Source organism: Apostichopus japonicus, chromosome 8, assembly GCF_037975245.1.
Source record: "Apostichopus japonicus isolate 1M-3 chromosome 8, ASM3797524v1, whole genome shotgun sequence".
Lineage (NCBI taxonomy): Eukaryota > Metazoa > Echinodermata > Holothuroidea > Aspidochirotida > Stichopodidae > Apostichopus > Apostichopus japonicus.
This window is the reverse complement of record NC_092568.1, coordinates 6277024-6299093: the sequence shown is the minus strand read 5'-3', so window position 1 is coordinate 6299093 and position 22070 is coordinate 6277024. Positions and strand designations below refer to the sequence as shown.

General features: G+C 37.5%; 1 protein-coding gene across 2 annotated transcripts; it reads left to right on the top strand.

Annotated features, from left to right (window-relative positions):
• The first annotated feature begins 2039 nt into the window (after positions 1-2039).
• On the top strand, positions 2040-20134 carry LOC139970672 (putative lipid scramblase CLPTM1). Of its 2 annotated transcripts, XM_071976558.1 has the most exons (14): positions 2042-2304; positions 3216-3428; positions 3808-3966; positions 5191-5308; positions 6646-6731; positions 8614-8734; positions 9644-9740; positions 10477-10621; positions 11237-11330; positions 12315-12505; positions 13052-13147; positions 13806-13941; positions 14793-14960; positions 15369-20134. In XM_071976558.1, the coding sequence occupies exons 1-14, from the start codon at positions 2242-2244 to the stop codon at positions 15575-15577; spliced, it is 1896 nt and encodes a 631-aa protein (XP_071832659.1). In that variant the 5' UTR covers positions 2042-2241; the 3' UTR covers positions 15578-20134. The 2 variants fall into 2 exon arrangements, with proteins under 2 accessions (XP_071832660.1, XP_071832659.1); XM_071976559.1 differs by lacking the exons at positions 14793-14960; positions 15369-20134 and adding an exon at positions 14444-14574 and having other exon boundaries at positions 2040-2304.
• The last annotated feature ends 1936 nt before the right edge of the window (positions 20135-22070 follow it).

Here is a 22070-nt window from a genome sequence, read left to right as displayed (position 1 = left end):
GCGGCACGCGGTTGTTTGAAACTCAGGTATCCAACGCTGTATAAACTATAAGGTGGAATATCTTTGAAATATAACAGACCCATAGAAATTGAAGTAGGTTCAATTTCTATGGACAGATCAGAAAACGGATGAAACATCATTAGTATAAGGAATAACAAGTGGCATAGGGGGGGGGGGGGGTGTTCAGGGTGCTTGTTATCAATGCGACTTAAAATGCCAAATTCAAACCGTTATTATGGCAGTTTCGCTTTTCTTAGTGCCCCAAACTTCAGTAAACTTAACACTATCCATAACTATGCTTACCGCTTCTGCCATAATAGGTACATCACCAATAAACAACTTTATGAAATTGTCAAAATATCCATTATTGATATAATTATACATAAATTTAACACCAAGCTGCTTAAAAACAATCTACTTCATGATCCCTGATAAAGAAAAAACTCCTCCTTGACTATCTTATTACAAGTACCCACTCTAAGTTAAAATCCAACAGAATTAAAGTAGCCTTGATTTACTAAACTTTCTTTCGTGGAAGGAGGCCTCGGCTCTGACAGAGGGTGGTGGGTGACGGGTGGCCCCTAAGGACCTTTAGGACTCTAGGAACCCGGTGGGTAGAGTATAAACATCACAGTCATCGGCTGGGGTGCGAATAATCCTCTCCAAGATTTCCGACAAGGGAAGGGGCAGCCTTCCACGCCCTTCCCCTCCCTATTAATTAGTCTCCTTGCTCGCATTCCAAAAATCTCAAGAAAAAAAAGGAAGGAAACAACGCGTAAGATAAGGTGCTCGTCTTATCTACATTACATCACTCCTTTTCTATATATATATTTTTAGTTACCAAATTCTAGTTGTCGTTAACCCAAATTCTAAAGAGAAATATCCAAATTCTGTAGGAGTTGGGCTTAGCCCAGTCCGATCAGTTCACGTACTTATTCGTTTATGTAACGCACTTAGAGTAGTGCACATCCGCCTGGGAGGGAAGATAGATCGAAAGTGATCTATTACAGTGAATTGTTGGCATTTCCTTAGTCATCATAATATTTTCTTCATTCTTGGGTGTGTAGAGGATGAAATAAACTACTGATGGTTCAAAACTTTTGAATGAAGATGATTTAAAGATCTGCTTTATTGGCTCGAATTATAGCACGCTATAGCTAGAAAGTTTTGTGATTACGGTAATCGACTTGCCACGGTCGTAAATCGACCCCAGGCTCCACAATTAACCTGCATAGCTTCTTAACACCATTAAGCTCTTTGTGTAACTCTGTGTGGAAATATGTTCATGTCTACAGTGTAGTTAATCATACACGTTCACACAAAGACCCTCATATAAAAAAAAAAAATATGTGGCAGGCGTTGCAGACTAATTATTTAAAATAGGTCATTTTACGACTAAGGCAGGTCGATTAAGTAATCTCAACAAACTTTTCCACGATAGCTTGCTATAGTTGGGGTCTTTACCGTAGACCTTTAAAGCATTCCTGAGTGAAACAAGACGATTCCGTAGCGAGATCTGGCAGACGGATTATGGAGCACGATACTAACCTTCGAGCTGTTCTAGCTCAAATATAAACACTCATGGTGGCAAAAGTTGAATGTGCTGTACTAGCCGGCCCAAGCCATCAGCTACCATATGTTGGTTAGGAGATGCCTGTGCTCTAGCGGCCTTGGAAAGTGACTAAATTACTATTACGGAATGGCTCAAATCGTGGGGAATCGACATATACCGATTTAATTCGACATATACTAATTTCCTTCGACACATATCAGTTTTTAGCAGCTTAAATTGGCTTCTACCGATTTAAATTGACATATCATCAATTTAAACTGGTTAATTGTCGATTTAAATTGGCTTATACCAGTTTAATTCGAGACTTTGAAACTGATGGCCCGCCATATAGCTCCATGGTTTGAAGAACGTTTCGGCCAGTCATATGTTATATACAGCTCTGTTTTTGGTAATCACCTGAGCGAGGGCAGCAAACTGGTCGTTTGCGTTTTCATGAAACACTCGGTATTTACGGTGCATGATACTTATGTGCGATGTCGAAACCTGCGGTGTACAGCATGTGACATCATATGTAAAATACACTAAAGCCTATACAAGTATAAAGTACTATAAGTGCCTAGCCTATACTCTACGAACAGCATACACCACACAAGCTATACATATCAGAACATACTACTCAGCTATTCAGGACGATTGTTTTCACAAGAAAAACTTCTTGTAACGCTAGTATGGCGAGTACTGAGGCAAGTCAAATTGTTGTACCGGATGATGGAAACGGTGCAGTGGAACAGGTATTTTGAAAGATATCTAGCAAACGGGCTTGCTCAATAAATTATTGAAGCTTTGTTTCAACTTCTAAAATTCATGACATCATATCCTATCGTGCTGCAACAGCATAGAAACTTTATCCTAGGCATAGGTCATTGTTTTGCACATGATAATTGATATAGGCCCTAGGCCTCGGCTTCATTTAATATAGAACAGTACAGTTAATTTTTTGTGTTCCCTAAATTAAAGTGTGCCTAATGAGTAATACAAGTCTAGCTTCATTAGAAACTGAATGTTAAATTATGACTACCTTTACATACACAAGTTTACTTTAGTCCTACGGTAGGCCTTTATACGCAGCCTTCAACAAAACAAACAAAATTGCTACAGTGAAACTATTGAAGGGTACTGCTAAACCACAGAACCTGCTATATAAGAATATTGATTTGTATGAAATGAATGTTGGGTAATACTAGAAGGGTTGTATTATAGCATATTTTATTACATTTAGTTCATCAAAGTAAGTCAAGAAGTGCAGAAAAAATATTAGATTAATCATTCTTATATTTTCTAAGGAGTAATGACCTATCACACCTCTTATTTCCCCAAATCTTTAAATTCTCACTCCATTCCAATCCATTCATTTTACTTGAAAGTATTTACCACTGTTATAAAAGTCACTCATACTAACACTTATTTCTAAATGATCTTAATATCTTCCAATGCTGACATGTATTTACATTACTAATTATGATGAGAATTATTATAAATGAAAATAGAAAGTTTGTTTGGTTTGTAAACAATATAATATTCATGGCATTGCAAGAAAGATCATTATCTCTTAGAAGAATAAGTACAATTCATTTTTATGACTAAAGGAATCTTTTAGCTAGTTCTTTCTATTCTTCATTCTTTCTTTCTTTATTTTTATCAGCCAAACCAAGATGGTGCAGCACAACCCCAGCAACAACCTCAGCAAACTGTGTGGCAGACCCTCAAAAGCGTTGCATTTCGCATTTTTGTTTTCTACATGATCATGAATTTATTCAAAAGAGGTACATCACCAACAACAGAGCCAGGGAAGGAAGGAGAAGCCCCAGCAAATGTTAAAGTTGGAGTGAATTTATTTGATAAAGGAACACTTTTGGTCAGTAATAGCATTAATGTGGTCTGTACTATATGCACTTTTCTTTATCAAGCAATGAGAATATAAAACCTTTGAAGATTGCTGTGAGTCTGTGAGAAAGTAACTCATGTAAGAAGTACTGGGAGAAAACCTCATGGTTAAGTACTTGTTGTTTAGTATTTTCTTATTTTCATGTCTGATTTTCTTTTTTGTCATGTTGCAGTACCAAATAATATAGAACCTGTGAAGACACAAAATGTTCAAAAATATTTCAGAATTGATGATTGGGTTTGATGCTTTCGATTGTGAATGCTCTTTTATGAGGATGTGTAAGTAATCCTTGGTCGTATGAAAAATATTAAGTAGGCACTCACTTCTTACTGTTTCTTTATTTTCACAGGATATGAAAGTTTTCATCTCAGAAGAAGAATTTTTCAGTGATTTCACTAATCCAGATAAACTCTTTTGGGAATATGACAACCTTGAGTATGGTGACTGGACAAGTGGTCCTAATGGTGATGGGTCTGTGACATACACTGATGTTATTCCAGCCACTGAGGTATGTGTGACTACTAATGAGGTATGTGTGACTACCAATGAGTGATGTTTGACTATTGATGAGGTATTGTATTAGGTATGTGTGACTTCTAATGAGGTTTGTATGACTTCTAATGAGGTATGTGTGACTTCAAATGAGGTATGTGTGACTTCTAATGAGGTATGTGTGACTATTGATGAGGTATTGTATGAGGTATGTGTGACTTCTAATGAGGTTTGTATGACTTCTAATGAGGTATGTGTGACTTCTAATGAGGTATGTGTGACTATTGATGAGGTATTGTATGAGGTATGTGTGACTTCTCATGAGGTATTGTATAAGGTATGTGTGACTACTAATTATGGGGTATGTATGACTTCAAATGAGGTATGTATGACTTCTAATTAGGTATGTGTGACTTCTGAAGAGGTATGTGTGACTTCTAATGAGTTATGTGTGAGTATTGATGAGGTATTGTATGAGGTATGTGTGACTTCTAATGAGGTATGTGTGACTTCTAATGAGGTATGTGTCAGTTAATGTCGTTGACCTGTTGCTATGCAGTGGATATACAGAATCTGGGTGGGTTATTCTGGTTTGTCCATTAAGAAATATGGTTAATTTTTTAATTGTTGATTGCATAGAATATATTCATGACAGTTGCTGTACATGTACAGTGATACTGAGATGGGTTTCTTTACCTCCCTCAGTATTTATGTTCAGATGCCCCAGTACACTCTAGTCAGTCAGGTATGGCTGTTAAATGGCCATCACTGGAGCCCAGATGGCAGTAAAGATAACAGCCTTCCTTGAACTTTACTAAACACTTGGTCAAAAGAGAATACTTAATCTATACCAGTGTGTATACTTGTTGTATATGTGATATAGTGTGTATATGTGATCATCACAGGAATGGGTTATCATGGAGCCATTGTAAATTTCTCTCACCTTGGCCATCATTAAGCTATACTAATACTTTGTATTACTATTGATCTCTTTCAGTACGTTTGCTGACATTGTTATGCAGTTTAAGATATGGTATAACAAGTTCCAAGTTAGGACGGTTATTTTGTGAACCTTGTATCAATGTAGCCCTGTGTCCTCTATCCCCTGACAAATACCATTTTTGTGTATGATCTCCAAGATTTGTTGTCACATGAGAGTGGAATATGCATTCCTCCTCACTAATTATGTTAATGTATTCTGTTTACTCTAAAAACCACTTGATTCTCTTTCCTTTCATAGGCTATGATGAACAATGGCAGCATTTATGCACATGTATACTTCACAAAGGTTAATTACTCACCAGATCCAAGTAAGAAGGGCAAATACTCAAAGAAATACACATTTTCTATAACAAAACGTGAGTATGACATCTCTGGAGTGGTTTGATTCTGTAAGGACTGTAAATATTATCCCAATCATATGAAGGCATTGTAATTGGCCATGAATATCAAATAACCAAGTCCTGCTTGGTTATTTGACAGTCCTCTGCTTGGCTATTTGACAGTCCTTCTGCTTGGTTATTTGACAGTCCTGCTTGGTTATTTGACAGTCCTTCTGCTTGGTTATTTGACAGTCCTTCTGCTTGGTTACTTGACAGTCCTCTGCTTGGTTATTTGACAGTCCTTCTGCTTGGTTATTTGACAGTCCTTCTGCTTGGTTATTTGACAGTCCTTCTGCTTGGTTATTTGACAGTCCTCTGCTTGGTTATTTGACAGTCCTCTGCTTGGTTATTTGACATTCCCTCTGCTTAGTTATTTGACAGTACTTCTGCTTGGTTATTTATTTGACAGTCCCTCTGCTTGGTTATTTGACATTCTTCTGCTTGGTTATTTGACAGTCCTTCTGCTTGGCTATTTCACAGTCCTTCTGCTTGGTTACTTGACAGTCCTCTGCTTGGTTATTTCACAGTCCTTCTGCTTGGTTATTTGACAGTCCTTCTACTTGGTTACTTGACAGTCCTCTGCTTGGTTATTTGACAGTCCTGCTTGGTTATTTGACAGTCCTCTGCTTGGTTATTTGACAGTCCTCTGCTTGGTTATTTGACATTCCCTCTGCTTAGTTATTTGACAGTACTTCTGCTTGGTTATTTATTTGACAGTCCCTCTGCTTGGTTATTTGACAGTCTTCTGCTTGGTTATTTGACAGTCCTTCTGCTTGGTTATTTGACAGTCCTTCTGCTTGGTTATTTGACAGTCCTTCTGCTTGGCTATTTCACAGTCCTTCTGCTTGGTTACTTGACAGTCCTCTGCTTGGTTATTTCACAGTCCTTCTGCTTGGTTATTTGACAGTCCTTCTGCTTGGTTACTTGACAGTCCTTCTGCTTAGTTATTTGACAGTCCTGCTTAGTTATTTGATAGTCCTCTGCTTGGTTATTTGACAGTCCTGCTTAGTTATTTGACAGTCCTGCTTAGTTATTTGACAGTCCTTCTGCTTGGTTACTTGACAGTCCTCTGCTTGGTTATTTGACAATCCTCTGCTTGGTTATTTCACAGTCTTGCTTGGTTATTTGACAGTCCTCTGCTTGGTTATTTGACAGTCTTTCTGCTTGGTTATTTCACAATCCTGCTTCTTTGGTTAACTTTAATTTTGTGTTTCTCATTAATCTGTGCAATGCCTTGTCAGTCAACATTTAAAATTCATTGTACTGTATCCAGCACACAATGCATTTATGCCATATTTATTTTACCTTTAAAGAACTCAATAAATTCAAGAAGAGGAAATACCTCAAGACAAAGAATTTACTGACAGGAGAGACTGATGCAAGTCCTGATTTAATCAAGGTTAGTCATAGAAGAGAGATTTGTACTATGATTGACTTATCTGTAGCATAATAGTGAAGTGGTTGTAATAAGAAAGAAGAATCTTTATGTCATGGAAAGTGATCATCTGGGGCAGGGATAAGTCTACATCAGGGGCAGGGATCAGTCGACATCAGGGGCAGGGATCAGTCTACACCAGGGACAGTGATCAGTTTACATCATGGGCAGGGATCAATCTGTATCTTGCACAGGGATCATTGTACATCAGGGGCAGGGATCAGCCTACATCAGGGGCAGGGATCAGTCTGTATCTTGGACCGGGATCAGTCTGTATCTTGGGCAGGGATCAGTCTACATCATGGGCATGGATCAGTCTGCATCTTGCACAGGGATCATTGTACATCATGGGCAGGGATCAGCCTACATCAGGGGCAGGGATCAGTCTACATCAGGGGCAGGGATCAGTCTGTATCTTGGACCGGGATCAGTCTGTATCTTGGGCAGGGATCAGTCTACATCATGGGCATGGATCAGTCTGTATCTTGCACAGGGATCATTGTACATCATGGGCAGGGATCAGCCTACATCAGGGGCAGGGATCAATCTACATCAGGGGCAGGGATCAGTCTGTAACTTGGACCGGGATCAGTCTGTATCTTGGGCAGGGATCAGTCTACATCATGGGCATGGATCAGTCTGTATCTTGCACAGGGATCATTGTACATCATGGGCAGGGATCAGTCTACATCAGGGGCAGGGATCAGTCTACATCAGGGGCAGGGATCAGTCTGTATCTTTGACAGGGATCAGTCTACATCAGGGGCAGGGATCAGTCTACATCAGGGGCAGGGATCAGTATGTATCTTTGACAGGGATCAGTCTACATCATGGGCAGGGATCAGTCTACATCAGGGGCAGGGATCAGTATGTATCTTTGACAGGGATCAGTCTACATCAGGGGCAGGGATCAGTATGTATCTTTGACAGGGATCAGTCTACATCAGGGGCAGGGATCAGTATGTATCTTTGACAGGGATCATTGTACATCATGGGCAGGGATCAGTCTACATCAGGGGCAGGGATCAGTATGTATCTTTGACAGGGATCAGTCTACATCAGGGGCAGGGATCAGTCTGTATCTTTGACAGGGATCAGTCTACATCAGGGGCAGGGATCAGTCTACATCAGGGGCAGGGATCAGTATGTATCTTTGACAGGGATCATTGTACATCATGGGCAGGGATCAGTCTACATCAGGGGCAGGGATCAGTATGTATCTTTGACAGGGATCAGTCTACATCAGGGGCAGGGATCAGTATGTATCTTTGACAGGGATCAGTCTACATCAGGGGCAGGGATCAGTATGTATCTTTGACAGGGATCATTGTACATCATGGGCAGGGATCAGCCTACATCAGGGGCAGGGATCAGTCTACATCAGGGGCAGGGATCAGTCTGTATCTTTGACAGGGATCAGTCTACATCAGGGGCAGGGATCAGTCTACATCAGGGGCAGGGATCAGTATGTATCTTTGACAGGGATCATTGTACATCATGGGCAGGGATCAGTCTACATCAGGGGCAGGGATCAGTATGTATCTTTGACAGGGATCAGTCTACATCAGGGGCAGGGATCAGTATGTATCTTTGACAGGGATCAGTCTACATCAGGGGCAGGGATCAGTATGTATCTTTGACAGGGATCAGTCTACATCAGGGGCAAGGCTCATTGTACTTCTATTTGTATCATACGTTGGAAACAGTGAGTCATGATTGCTCATACAGTTGAGTTATTTTGGACAAATGTTTCATAGTTACTCTGATTTTCACCAATCCTTTGAAAGGTAACATCCTTTTCAATGCTCATATTTTGAATTGTTGTTCTATTGCCTGTTTGTTGCAGAGTGCTGAAACAGAAGGGCCAGTACAAATTTTATCCCATTGGCATCCTAACCTAACGATTGCTCTGGTGGATGACCACACACCGTTCAGAGAGGGCTCTGTACCACAACCATTAGATAAATGTAAGTAACTAAATATTGTCTCTAATGTAACACAGCTACAATAATCAATGGGTATTTTGTGCACTTATGGGAAGCAATGTCTTTCAATTGTTACCATAGCAACTTACGCAAAATCCCTTAGGAACGGGCAAGCTAGACATTGGAGAAACTCACAACAGAAATTTGATCTAGAAGTGGTATGCAATTCAGAGCAATTCAGGTATGCAATTCAGGTATGCAATTTGGTAGTTTCTGTGGAGAACCAGTGTTGTTGTGTTACATATATATGTGTGATACTCACTTGATGGGACATGAACATGATCATATGGTTTCAGTCTCCATGAAAGCGGACTTTCTTTCTAAAAAGTGTCATTGCTGTACACAACTTTACAGTAAGGGGACTTTCTTTATTAAAAGTGTCATTGCTGTACACTACTTTACTGTAAGGGGACTTTCTTTATTAAAAGTGGCATTGCTGTACACTACTTTACTGTAAGGGGACTTTCTTTATTAAAAGTGTCATTGCTGTACACTACTTTACTGTAAGGGGACTTTCTTTATTAAGAGTGTCATTGCTGTATACAACTTTACAGTAAGGGGACTTTCTTTCTTCAAAGTGTCATTGCTGTACACTACTTTACTGTAAGGGGACTTTCTTTATTAAGAGTGTCATTGCTGTACACAACTTTACAGTAAGGGGAATTTCTTTCTTCAAAGTGTCATTGCTGTACACTACTTTACTGTAAGGGGACTTTCTTTATTAAAAGTGTCATTGCTGTACAATAAATTACTGGTGTGACATTCTTTTGTTTGTCAAGTTATCCAAGGTTCATCTCACAGACAGAAATAAGTCTGCTTGTGACTTTGTAAAGATAATGTTTCTAATTTTTCTGGATTATGAGAGTGGATTATGTTTGTTTTGGTTTGAAGTGATGACATTCTACAATGGAGATTACTATCCAATCATCTTTGTTAATGATTACTGGAACCTCAACTCGGATTACATGCCAATCAATCAAACAACTCCGTAAGTACTGTCTTACTTGATTAACATCATAGTATCAAATGTCAAAGCTGTTCTGATTAAATGAACATGAGGTCTTGGTAAACATGAATGTGTTTCCTGAAAGACTGGTGGAGTAATTAAATGAAAGAAATATCAGCTTGTTTAATAACTTGTTTAATAATGTTGTTTAATAATCAGGTAATCAAGTTCAATAAACTTGTTTAATAATCAGCTTGTTTAATAATGTAAAAAATGTGAAAAGAGAACTATAGACTAGTTCATGCCAGAGGGACAGTGCTGACTACTAACAATGTTACTGTGACTGGTATAGCACAATACTAAAGGGAATATAGACTATATATGACATACAATGTTAAATATGTGAAAAGAGTAGCAGAGACTAGTTCATTGCAGAGGGACTCTGTTGATTTTTTAACCTATTCCTTTGGTTGTGTCATAGAATATCTGTTATGTTATAGCTGTAGTACTACACTATTGGAATTACCACAAATGCTTGGCAGATCTGTATCACACAGCAACCTCAGTACTTTGTGATCTTAAGTTATAACATCCAATTGTTTTTTGTAAATTTTGAAAACATAAAATTGAAATATATTTCGATGTCATTAAGAAATTTCTAGTTAGCTGCTGTATTGCATGTAGCTTGAATTTAACTTGTGAAAGTTCAAGACTGTTTAGAGATGTTTGCTGTTGTTGGTTTGAATGACAGACAAAGCATTTTTTTCGTATTCCATAGAGAGTTGACATTAGAATTGACATTCACTCCAATGTCTCTGATGAAACTTCAGTTTTATGCTGCTCAGACTATGAAGAACCAGTGGAGCACACTTCTAGGGGAGGCGGGAGGGCAAGGAGATGACGAGGAAGAAGATGGCCTTAAGGTAGGACATTTAATGACAAAATCAACAGAAATAGGGTAACTACACAGCTCAAGGTTGAGAGGTCATTATGGATTGTAGGGAATCAATTTTGAGTCAGATAGGATTTGTTAAGTACTAATGAACTAGTTAATTGGTATAACTTCTTGGTGAACTTTATTAATCCCATAGTATTTGTAACTTCATGATTATTTAACCCATGGTTAACTGTAGTAATGTGTTATCTGACAGGTTCAAAGACTGGTTTTGTAGTTTATCCTAGACACAGTTTCCTGATCAGTGGCTTGGCTTACAATTGATGAGTGTCTTGGTTGGGTTTGGAAAACAATTAAAACTATCAAAATCTGGAGAACTTTAATCTTTGGCCTGCCATCTTTATTCAAAATGATCGGCTGATATGAATATTCTGTAGATGCTACTCTCCCATATATATAGTACTGATGAACAATCAGTACATGTTCCCCAACCATATGGTACTGAGAAGCCAGTACTTGATAACTATCAAAACTAATACTAACTATGTGGCGTTTGTGATCATTACCCGTGTAAATTTCATCTCCAATATATTATTTTATTAAGTTCTATGTTATATTTCAATTTTAATGTTTATCTTTTCAGAGAGCTATGTTGGACACAAACCCATACCTTCTGGGGCTTACATTTGTTGTGTCAATTGTCCACAGTGTGTTTGAGTTTCTTGCCTTTAAAAATGGTGAGTGCAGTAAAAGTTGCATACGATTTTTTTAGAGAAAACTGTAGATTAGTGATGAGCAAGCAGTATTAAACAGATGTCTCACCTATGTCAAATCACTAGGGAGTGGGGCGGGCGGGCATTTAACTTAAGAATATTATCCTGGGTACATGCAAAGTATAAAGACTTAATTGTCTTTCTATCAGATGTGAAATCAAGCCTTATGGATTAAATATCCCCATTAAGTGTAATGGTTTTTATTTTACCATTTTATTGCTGTATTACATCATAGTAAGAATTATGACTAATGGAATGCACTTTTACCAATGTGAAATATTTGGTCATCATAATAAATATCATTAAGATTAAATTTTAATTAAAAGTTAGTTTTGATAGACCATTGCAAAACATTGCTATCAGTCAGGTTTTATTCCTAAAAACATTTTAATTTTAGAGAAATGAACCTTTTAATAGCTTACAATGATCAATTAAAGTTAATGAACAATATATCTAATATAAATATCATTAGGTTAGTTCTTCAGATGCAACACAAACTCAATGGGAAAAGATACCAAGACTATTAAAACCTCACAAATGACATGATTACAATGCATTACTTGTTGTCAAGGACAAATGGTGTTTAAAGTCATCCAAGTTTGCTGTTTTTTACTTCAGTTATTAGAATTTATAAAACAATGAATTTCATCAAAAATAATTTCATCGCCAATTTAGCATTTCAGAGATGTAGCATACTTTAAAGGAGAGTATCTTAAAACCCAGAATAGCCATAGAAACATTACTTGCACTCAATATTCCTTTTTTTCTTGGACATTGACATATTAAACTAAAAAGATCATCCTTGAATAATTAAGTGATTACAAACTGATAAGACTTGTAGTGTAGTTAGCAACATGATACACCCAATGTATTTATTTCATCTTTGACATGATCTCTCTGACCAGTTAGAATGCTTATTTTAATTGTTAATCTGGCCATATTTTTCAGATATTCAATTCTGGAATAATCGTAAGTCCTTGGAGGGTCTTTCAGTTCGTTCGGTGTTCTTCGGTGTTTTCCAGTCTCTGGTGGTGCTGCTCTATATTATGGACAACGATACTAATTTTGTCGTTAAAGTTGGTGTGTTTGTAGGGCTACTGATAGATTGCTGGAAGATAACCAAAGTCTGTACCGTTAAGGTATAACTTTTATCTAGTTTTGTTGAACCTAATTTAACTATAGTAAACTGTTTGTTTCATGGTGCAACCATCTTCCTGTATTCCAATGTTACTCTGTGTAGATCTATTGTAGTATTACATCGTAAGTCTGTTCTGGGAATGACTAAGAGGATATGGTGTCCAGTGCTGCTCAAGAATAGGTCATAATCTTCTTTGCTTTGTACCAAAATCAGACTCCACTTGTCCTTAATGGTTAACTTCATTTCCTTTAAGGGGTAGTAACTTTGTTAGGGGAAGTATCTTATCTGGTTAAAACTTTTAAGTCTCCCCAGAGCAACTATAGTTTATCCCATATAGATACATTTCCTATCCAATCAACATTTCTCATAAATAAATTGGTGTTGTGTTATTTTACAACATTGTTACATAGATCGTCTAATATCATGAACTTAATTACACACGTCATAATGAAATGTTCCCCCACACTGGTTATTCATATATCTCTTGTTTATACATAGAATTGTTGGTTAATTTAATAAATATGTCTCTGTTTTCATTCCTTTCCAGTTTGATCGAAATGAAATGTTATTTGGATTTATACCAAAACTGACATTCACAGACAAAGAATCATACACTGCTAGTGCTACTAAAGAGTATGATATGGTAAGTTGTATACTGCCCTCTGTTTTCTTTACCTTCCCATTGTGGTTTCCAGGAAGTTTTCAATCTTTAGAATGTTGGGTATTACATCCTTTTGAATTTTCTGGGAAACCTTTAAATACTTTTGATATCATTTTCTGAGAGTTATGTTGCTATGAGTTGTCAGTATGAAGGTGTTTATCATTCAGTCCACTGCCTGTTGGTTTCCCAGAGGGCCTGACGTTTCGATCCTAGCAGGATCGATCCTAGTAGGATCTTTGATACTAGCAGGATCGATCCAAGTAGGGTCTTCAATCTTAGCAGGATGTGGTTGTCAGTGTGAAGGTGTTTATCTTTCAGTCCACTGCCTGTTGGTTTCCCTTCATTAAGTTAGAGGGCCTGACGTTTCGGTCCGAGCAGTACGATCCTAGTAGGATCGATCCTAGTAGGATCTTCGATCCGAGCAGGATGAGTTAAAGTTGTCAGTGTCAAGGGTGTTTTATCTTTCAGTGCACTGCCTGTTGGTTTCCCTTCAATAAGTAAGAGGTAACGTTTCGATCCTAGCAGGATTGATCCTAGCAGAATGAATTTAAGTTGTCAGTGTGAAGGTGTTTCTCTTTCAGTGCACTGCCTGTCCATTTCCCTTCATTATCTTGTTAGCCATGTTGTTTTTATATTGCAGCAAGCTTTCAAGTACCTTTCCTGGTTACTGTATCCTTTACTTGGGTGTTATGCAGTCTACGCCCTCCTCTACCAGGAACACAAAGGCTGGTATTCATTTGTACTCAATATGCTCTATGGTTTTCTTCTAACTTTTGGTAAGTTGACTTCATGGCATGAATGTGCTTTGATAATTTTATTCATCATTGTGTATTAGAGAGATGTTCTGGTTAAACCTTCACTTCCACAGATATTATTCTAGGATGGGTAGTTGATAATGTCATTGAATAACCAACCTTTATATGAAAAGGAATAAAATGAATTAATTAGATCATGATGACTTGCCATTGTTTTAGTTATGTTGTAATATTTGTATTCTCAGGATTTATCACAATGACATGCATTGTTTGTAGTTATTTTGTTATATTTGTATTCTCAGGGTTTATCATGGTGACACCCGCATTGTTTATAGTTATATTGTTATATTTGTATTCTTAAGGTTGTACCACGATGACACCTCCATTGTTTGTAGTTATTTTGTTATATTTGTATTTTCAAGGTTTATCACGATGACACCTGCATTGTTTGTTGTTATGTTGTTCTATTTGTATTCTCAGGGTTTATCACGATGACACCTCATTGTTATATTTGTATTCTCAGGGTTTATCATGATGACACCTCCATTGTTTGTATTTATTTTGTTATATTTGTATTCTCAGAGTTTATCATGATGACACCCCATTGTTTGTATTTATTTTGTTATATTTGTATTCTCAGGGTTTATCATGATGACACCCCATTGTTTGTATTTATTTTGTTATATTTGTATTCTCAGGGTTTATCATGATGACACCCCATTGTTTGTATTTATTTTGTTATATTTGTATTCTCAGGGTTTATCATGATGACACCCCATTGTTTGTATTTATTTTGTTATATTTGTATTCTCAGGGTTTATCATGATGACACCCCATTGTTTGTATTTATTTTGTTATATTTGTATTCTCAGGGTTTATCATGATGACACCCCAGCTGTTTATTAACTACAAACTGAAATCGGTGGCTCATCTGCCATGGAGGATGCTCACCTACAAAGCTCTTAATACCTTCATTGATGATATTTTTGCGTTTGTCATACGGATGCCAACTATGTATCGAATTGGATGTCTGAGAGACGGTAAGATTTGTTTACACCTTGGTGTCTTAGTACTGATTTATCACCTGAAATTAACTTCAAGAACAAAACAGAAATATACTGCAAAATAGTGTTGTGCCAATATCGCCACTATTGGTTCTGGCCGATATCCAATATTCCGCTATCCGCCCGATAACAGCCCATAGATTTATCAAAAATTTAATTGTTAATTTAAAAAGGTTGACAAAACTCTTCAGCATTCTTGAGCTCTTTGTGAATAACAACTACTTCACTACGATAAAACAGTTGACAAAGTTTCAATATTCAACACTTTGATCCATTAAAATTGGGATTAAGATTGTTTGCACATAGACAACTTTTGCATATTCACAAATATAAAAAAAATCTGAAATCTGAAGAATAAACTGTGGACTTTTTGTTTTCCTTCAGATGTGATCTTCCTCATCTTTTTGTATCAGCGATACATCTACCCAACCGATTACAAACGTGTTAATGAGTTTGGGACTACTGGTGAGATGCACACCGGTACAGCCGAGAGTGATGTAGCTAATGGCGGTACAACAACATCAGTGGAAGAAATTGCTGGACCAGACGAGACCACCAAAGACAAAGATACCGAGGATAAGAAGAATGACTAGTTTATAATAAGGCTAAGCCATTTTAAATCCACCTTGTTTGTAGGTGCTGCATGGAATATACACTAGGTCTGAAGCTGAGGTAAACCTTCACCTAAACAGGAAATTGTGTATCATGGGTGACAGATGCTCATGCATTTGTGTGTGTTGTTTTATTACTCATGTTTGGGATAAATTTGTTACTCATGTTTGTTATTAATTTCTATTTGTGGGATCAGTGTACCAGCAAATATTGCCCTGAGTTGTGTTATTAATGTTTTATTTGTGGGGGTGTTTTAATTCTGTTTCTATGGACAAATGTTGGTCTTCCTAATAATATAGTATAATCTATGAAGATAAATACCTGTTTGTGTACTTCTGCTGCACCATAGCTATAGTAGATACCAATAAATGAGGGGATCATGAGAGGTGCTTTAAGATGTAGCATGCTGTAGACTATTTGTACTCTCATAGATGGATGAGATTTGGATAAGAGCATGCCATCATTGTGTATTAAAGTAAGCCAAATGGTGTTTTGTGATATAGGGTTCTGTTTAAATTTCAGTCTGACTTACTTCATTGTTGTTTGTGGTGGCCAGTTAACTGTCAGTAGTCTGTAGTATCTGGGATATACCTCAAAGCTTCACTTGAAATGTAGGATATGTCTCAATATGGATTAAGGGTGCCATGCATTGATTTGCATCAAGGCATTAACTTATGATAAACATCATAATCTGAACCGAGTATGATACTGTAAATGCTTATCCGAGTTTGTTTATTGTTGATCACTTGTCTGTGCTCTTCCTGACTGAGTAGAGTTCAAGCAGTATGGCTGCATGCTATTAGCACACTGCTGGCAGAATTAATGAAATATAAATAACTACAAATTATGAATCAACTGAAAATGTGTGAAAAGTTAATTCAAGAAAAACCGAATTTAAAAAACCTGAAGTACTTTGACAACACCTCAGATGCCAACTCCATCACAGAAAATAAATAGTAATATAGAAAGAATGAACTAAGTATTAAAACAATAGTGGCTCTGTGATGTAATTTTCTGACTTGCTCAAGTGTCCAGCCTGCATCTGAAGGACCTCAACAATTAATTGCTTGTTAAAAGTATTCATTCGAAGCCCCTCTTGCACAGAGGACAGTGATAAAGGTAGAGTCTGTTTCTCCTTGAAACACTTTTTTAGTTCATAATTTACGAATCTTTAATTCAGGCAATTCATTGTTATTTTGAAGAAAAGTCATATATTACAAGCATGATTTATTATCATTGTATCTAACAGTAACGTTTAACATCTGAACCATTGTATTGTATGCAATAAGTAATTATATACCTTAGTAACGGTACTTTATGAATCGTCCTTATTGTTACAAACGTCTGACATCTGATTGTTGCTTTAAATGACCTTTGATTCTCACTGGCACATATCACATACACACATACACCCATATACCCTGCATACACCCATACATACACACAAACATACATCACCTATATACATCATAAACACATAACAATCACATCACATGCATACATCACCTACATGCAACCTACATATCAGATACACACATCACATACATACATCACCTACATGCAACATCCATATCAGATACACACATCACATACATTTATCACCTACATGCCGCCTACATGTCAGATACACACATCACATATATACATTACCTGCATGCCACCTACATATCACCTACACATGAGATTACAATCACCATATACTGCATATGATAATCCACATTTGTTAAAGTGAGTAAAAAATTTACACTATATCTTAGACTCATGGCATTTATTCTTCTCTTAAAGTTAAGGTCATTCATAGAATTGAGCTGCTATAGTGCCAGCTCTTTGCAGAAGTGTTATCATGTTTGTGTCATGTTTTTACCCTTAGAGGAAATATTAAGACTGATTAAAACTGGTCAAAGTTTTGTATGCATTTATAGTTCAACACCCGAGTATCCTTAGCTGCATTGATGTATTGATATAAATTTAACTGTCCTATGAAAAAAACAAAAATATTGATCTAGTTGATAAGAACATCAAAGAGCTGTATTAACCAAATAGCTCCATTTATTCCTGTAGTCCGAATGAAACTTTACGTGTGTTGTAATGAAGTACATTTAAAAATAACCTTAAGGCCATGTGCAATTAACTTGTAAGTAAACCTCAATTTCCTGAATTAACCATGGTTGTAAATCAAAAGACTAAAAATTCATATTTTTTTGTCAAATTGTGAATAAGTAAGTTACCAGGCTTCTCAAATCTGCAATGACCACAGTATTCTGGAACAAATGCAGTGTAAGGTATCACCACTAATGGAAGTCTTCACCAAACCTGCAAACTGTTATTGATATTCAGTTACTGCAGTAATTGGGAATTGCATTTGACTTGAAGGAAGGTTGTTAATGTTACTGTGCGGTTGTGCCGATGAATAGTTTCATTTTCGATGTAGTGGTAGGTTATACAGAAAATTGACTTATCAAGGTGGTTATTCAAAGAGTTACAAAGTATAAACAAAATGTCAGGTCTGTTAAAATGAGATTTAGTACTGTAACATTGACATGTAGTACTATAGCTACTTGTACAGACAGGTTAGTCCAATGACAGGTCTGCTAAAATGAGATTTAGTACTGTAACATTGACATGTAGTACTATAGCTACTTGTACAGACAGGTTAGTCCAATAACAGGTCTGCTAAAATGAGATTTAGTACTGTAACATTGACATGTAGTACTATAGCTACTTGTACAGACAGGTTAGTCCAATAACAGGTCTGCTAAAATGAGATTTAGTACTGTAACATTGACATGTAGTACTATAGCTACTTGTACAGACAGGTTAGTCCAATAACAGGTCTGCTAAAATGAGATTTAGTACTGTAACATTGACATGTAGTACTATAGCTACTTGTACAGACAGGTTAGTCCAATGACAGGTCTGTTAAAATGAGATTTAGTACTGTAACATTGACATGTAGTACTATAGCTACTTGTACAGACAGGTTAGTTCAATGACAGGTCTGTTAAAATGAGATTTAGTACTGTAACATTGACATGTAGTACTATAGCTACTTGTACAGACAGGTTAGTCCAATGACAGGTCTGTTAAAATGAGATTTAGTACTGTAACATTGACATGTAGTATAGTCAGTATTGCTAAGTTCGGCATACTGCGAGGTTCGGACACCCTAAGAAATACACGATTTCACCATGAAAATCTACAGGAAGAGTCAAATTTCACCAAAAAGTACGAAGCTACAGTTATTTTCTCTCCAAAATGACCCGCATGCAAGAAATTACTTACATATTTGTCAATAAAATGACCAAGATCTATGAAGTCTGTTATAATTACTGAAAGAGCAACTGCGCCACCAATTTTATCACCAGCGCCACACTGTGGGTTGCGTGTCCGAACTTCGCAATACTCTAGCAAAGAAATACCAGTTCCACAATCACGAAGAATCTTCTTGGAAAACAACGTGAAAACAGTTTGCAGGAAAGAAAGTTTGGCCGTGTATCGTACTATAACAAAATTCTCCCACCTTATGAAGTATATTTTCAAATGATTTATACCAGAAGATTTAGTTTTGGGGTGTTTTAAGTCTTAAGTGTCCGAACTTCGAAGTCACCATGCTACTATAGCTACTTGTACAGACAGGTTAGTCCAATGACAGGTCTGTTAAAATGAGATTTAGTACTGTAACATTGACATGTAGTACTTTAGCTACTTGTACAAACAGGTTAGTCCAATGACAGGTCTGTTAAATGAGATTTAGTACTGTAACATTGACATGTAGTACTATAGCTACTTGTACAGACAGGTTAGTTCAATGACAGGTCTGTTAAAATGAGATTTAGTACTGTAACATTGACATGTAGTACTATAGCTACTTGTACAGACAGGTTAGTCCAATGACAGGTCTGTTAAAATGAGATTTAGTACTGTAACATTGACATGTAGTACTTTAGCTACTTGTACAGACAGGTTAGTCCAATGACAGGTCTGTTAAAATGAGATTTAGTACTGTAACATTGACATGTAGTACTTTAGCTACTTGTACAGACAGGTTAGTCCAATGACAGGTCTGTTAAAATGAGATTTAGTACTGTAACATTGACATGTAGTACTTTAGCTACTTGTACAGACAGATTACTCCAATGACATTCCTCTTTCATTAATGTAGTTTCATGAGAATTGTTCATCTGCATTGTGGCTTCCCCCTGGATATGTATGTGGGTCAATTTTCTTATCCTATTTCAAATTAATGTTATATTTGTGATGGTGATACCCTTGTATTCAAATACTTGTTGCTGTGTGGATGACACAAGATCATTGCAGACAGGATGTATGTACAGAATTGATGGTGAGACATTTTAGCTAACATCATATATCTTAACATCAAGATGTCACCATGGTGATTGATAACAGTGGTCTATGGTTTAATGTAGTTCTGCCTGCTATGAGAATCAACTGTAGATACCAGACTAGTGTGCTAACTGGCAGGGCTGCAATGCTTTGTTGTCATGATTTGGGTTCAAAATACAATGTATATCATTCAACTGTACTTGCATCTGTGTTCTCTTGATGTTGTTCTTTACATCCTATTTGGTATAACAACACATATTCTCTTTCATGTTCACCAGTGAGTTATTGCTAAGATGCTCAGGTGAATCATGTTTGCAACTCTCTATTGCTCAGTGCTGGACCATACTGAGCATGCTCAGTACTGGACCATACTGAGCATGCTCAGTGCTGGACCATACTGAGCTTGTTCAGTGCTTTACCGATGTCCGTTTCTCAACAGTTGTTGTTAGTGTAGGTTTGCTAGTATCTTTCCTTAAGACTTACTCTTTAGCAGATGTAGTTCAAGTTTACAAATCACTGAGATGAAAACATTGCCACCATTACACATGAAAGGCTGTCAGTAACCCTAACCTGTTCTGAAGACCAAGTAGAACCTAGAAGTACAAGAACATTTGCAGTGACATAGTCAAAAGAAAATATGAGTCATGTTGTAATCACACTTGGCTATCACTGCAATCTTTGAGTTACTGTGTTTGAAATTTTGTATAGTGGTGATAACCTCTCTACCATAATAAAATAGTGGATGTGTGATGTGGCAGCCATTCCTATTCTTTGGATTTTGTGCTAAAAGAACATCCTTGCCATTCTAAAAAAAGAAGTCTGAAACGTGAATGAAAGTATTCAGGTGCATCAAGAGCCAGCCAGGGCTCAGGGACAGTTATTTCACTGGGTCTTGGAGCCTTCGTTTATATTATGAAAACTGCAAACTATTTTTGTAAGCCATATTTTCCTGTGCCCTCTAATTGACCTTGGGTGCAGGGTTGTAAACCCTTCTGACCTCATACTCATTGAGCCTACTAGTATGTATACCTCTGTCAGAGGAAGAACTGGGACATGTAATGCCAGCACTATATGTGTAACATACCATTCTTGGACCCTTGCACCTCTTCTTTGGGGAATAGATGGATCCACAGCTACTGTGGAATGTCTCTCAACTGTGGGTAATAAGGCAATTTTCTTCCTCCTGCATAATCATTAGTAAGCTAAAGGTGTGTGTCTGAAGCACAGTGGCGTACCTAGAATTGTTGGCACACTGGGAAGATCTCTCCTTTGTCACCCTATGCAGGGGATGTCATCATTGTGGAGGGGTGTAAGAGGTGGGGTACCCTTCCCTTCTTAGGAAAAGGTGGCTTAGATGCAAAGCTTTGGACTGATTACACAATGATTTACAAAAAACGGAATTTTTTTTTTGGGGGGGGGGGGGCTGTGGCATGGCACCTTGTTGACTGCCCCTCCCCCTACATAACACACCACTGGAGGGGGATAGCTTTTTTAACTATTGAAACTGATGCAACAGAGGGTGTTACTTAGTTGGCTGATGTGTACCTTTGGCAAATAGAGACCCTGATCTTTTCCACCACGCTTTTACCCAACCTTCACCCTTCCCACCTGTCATGGATGCTAAGCTGCAGTATTGAAACAACACCAGCGATTTGGTCGACGTTTGACTAGCAGTGACGGAGTTACAGGGCATGAGGGGAATCCTCCCCAGGTGTCCCAACATCCCCTAGTGGTCCCCAACCAAATATGGTACTCATCCAACATAGAGCTAGGCTAATCGTTTGTATTAGACACAGCTTCCAAAGTCGACTGCTAAATCCATATTTATTGGCTCAATGCCACCAGCGCTCAGTTTGTCAAGCTTTGGAAAAATATTCTTGCTCGCCAAACAATTGCAATATTTTAAGAAGGTTAGATAGGTGAGAAATTGTCAAATGATAGCACCATTTTGCGTCCAAGCCATTTTACTTGTAGAAAAATTCCTTAAGGGGAGAAGGACACCCATCCCCTTAAGCCCCTCACCCATTTCAGTGTTATACGATTCTGACAAATAGTACATTTCTTACCCCCCTAGCCCCCCCTCTCCCAGATTGCCGCCACTGTTGACTGGTGTATGAGGGCTGCTCTGGG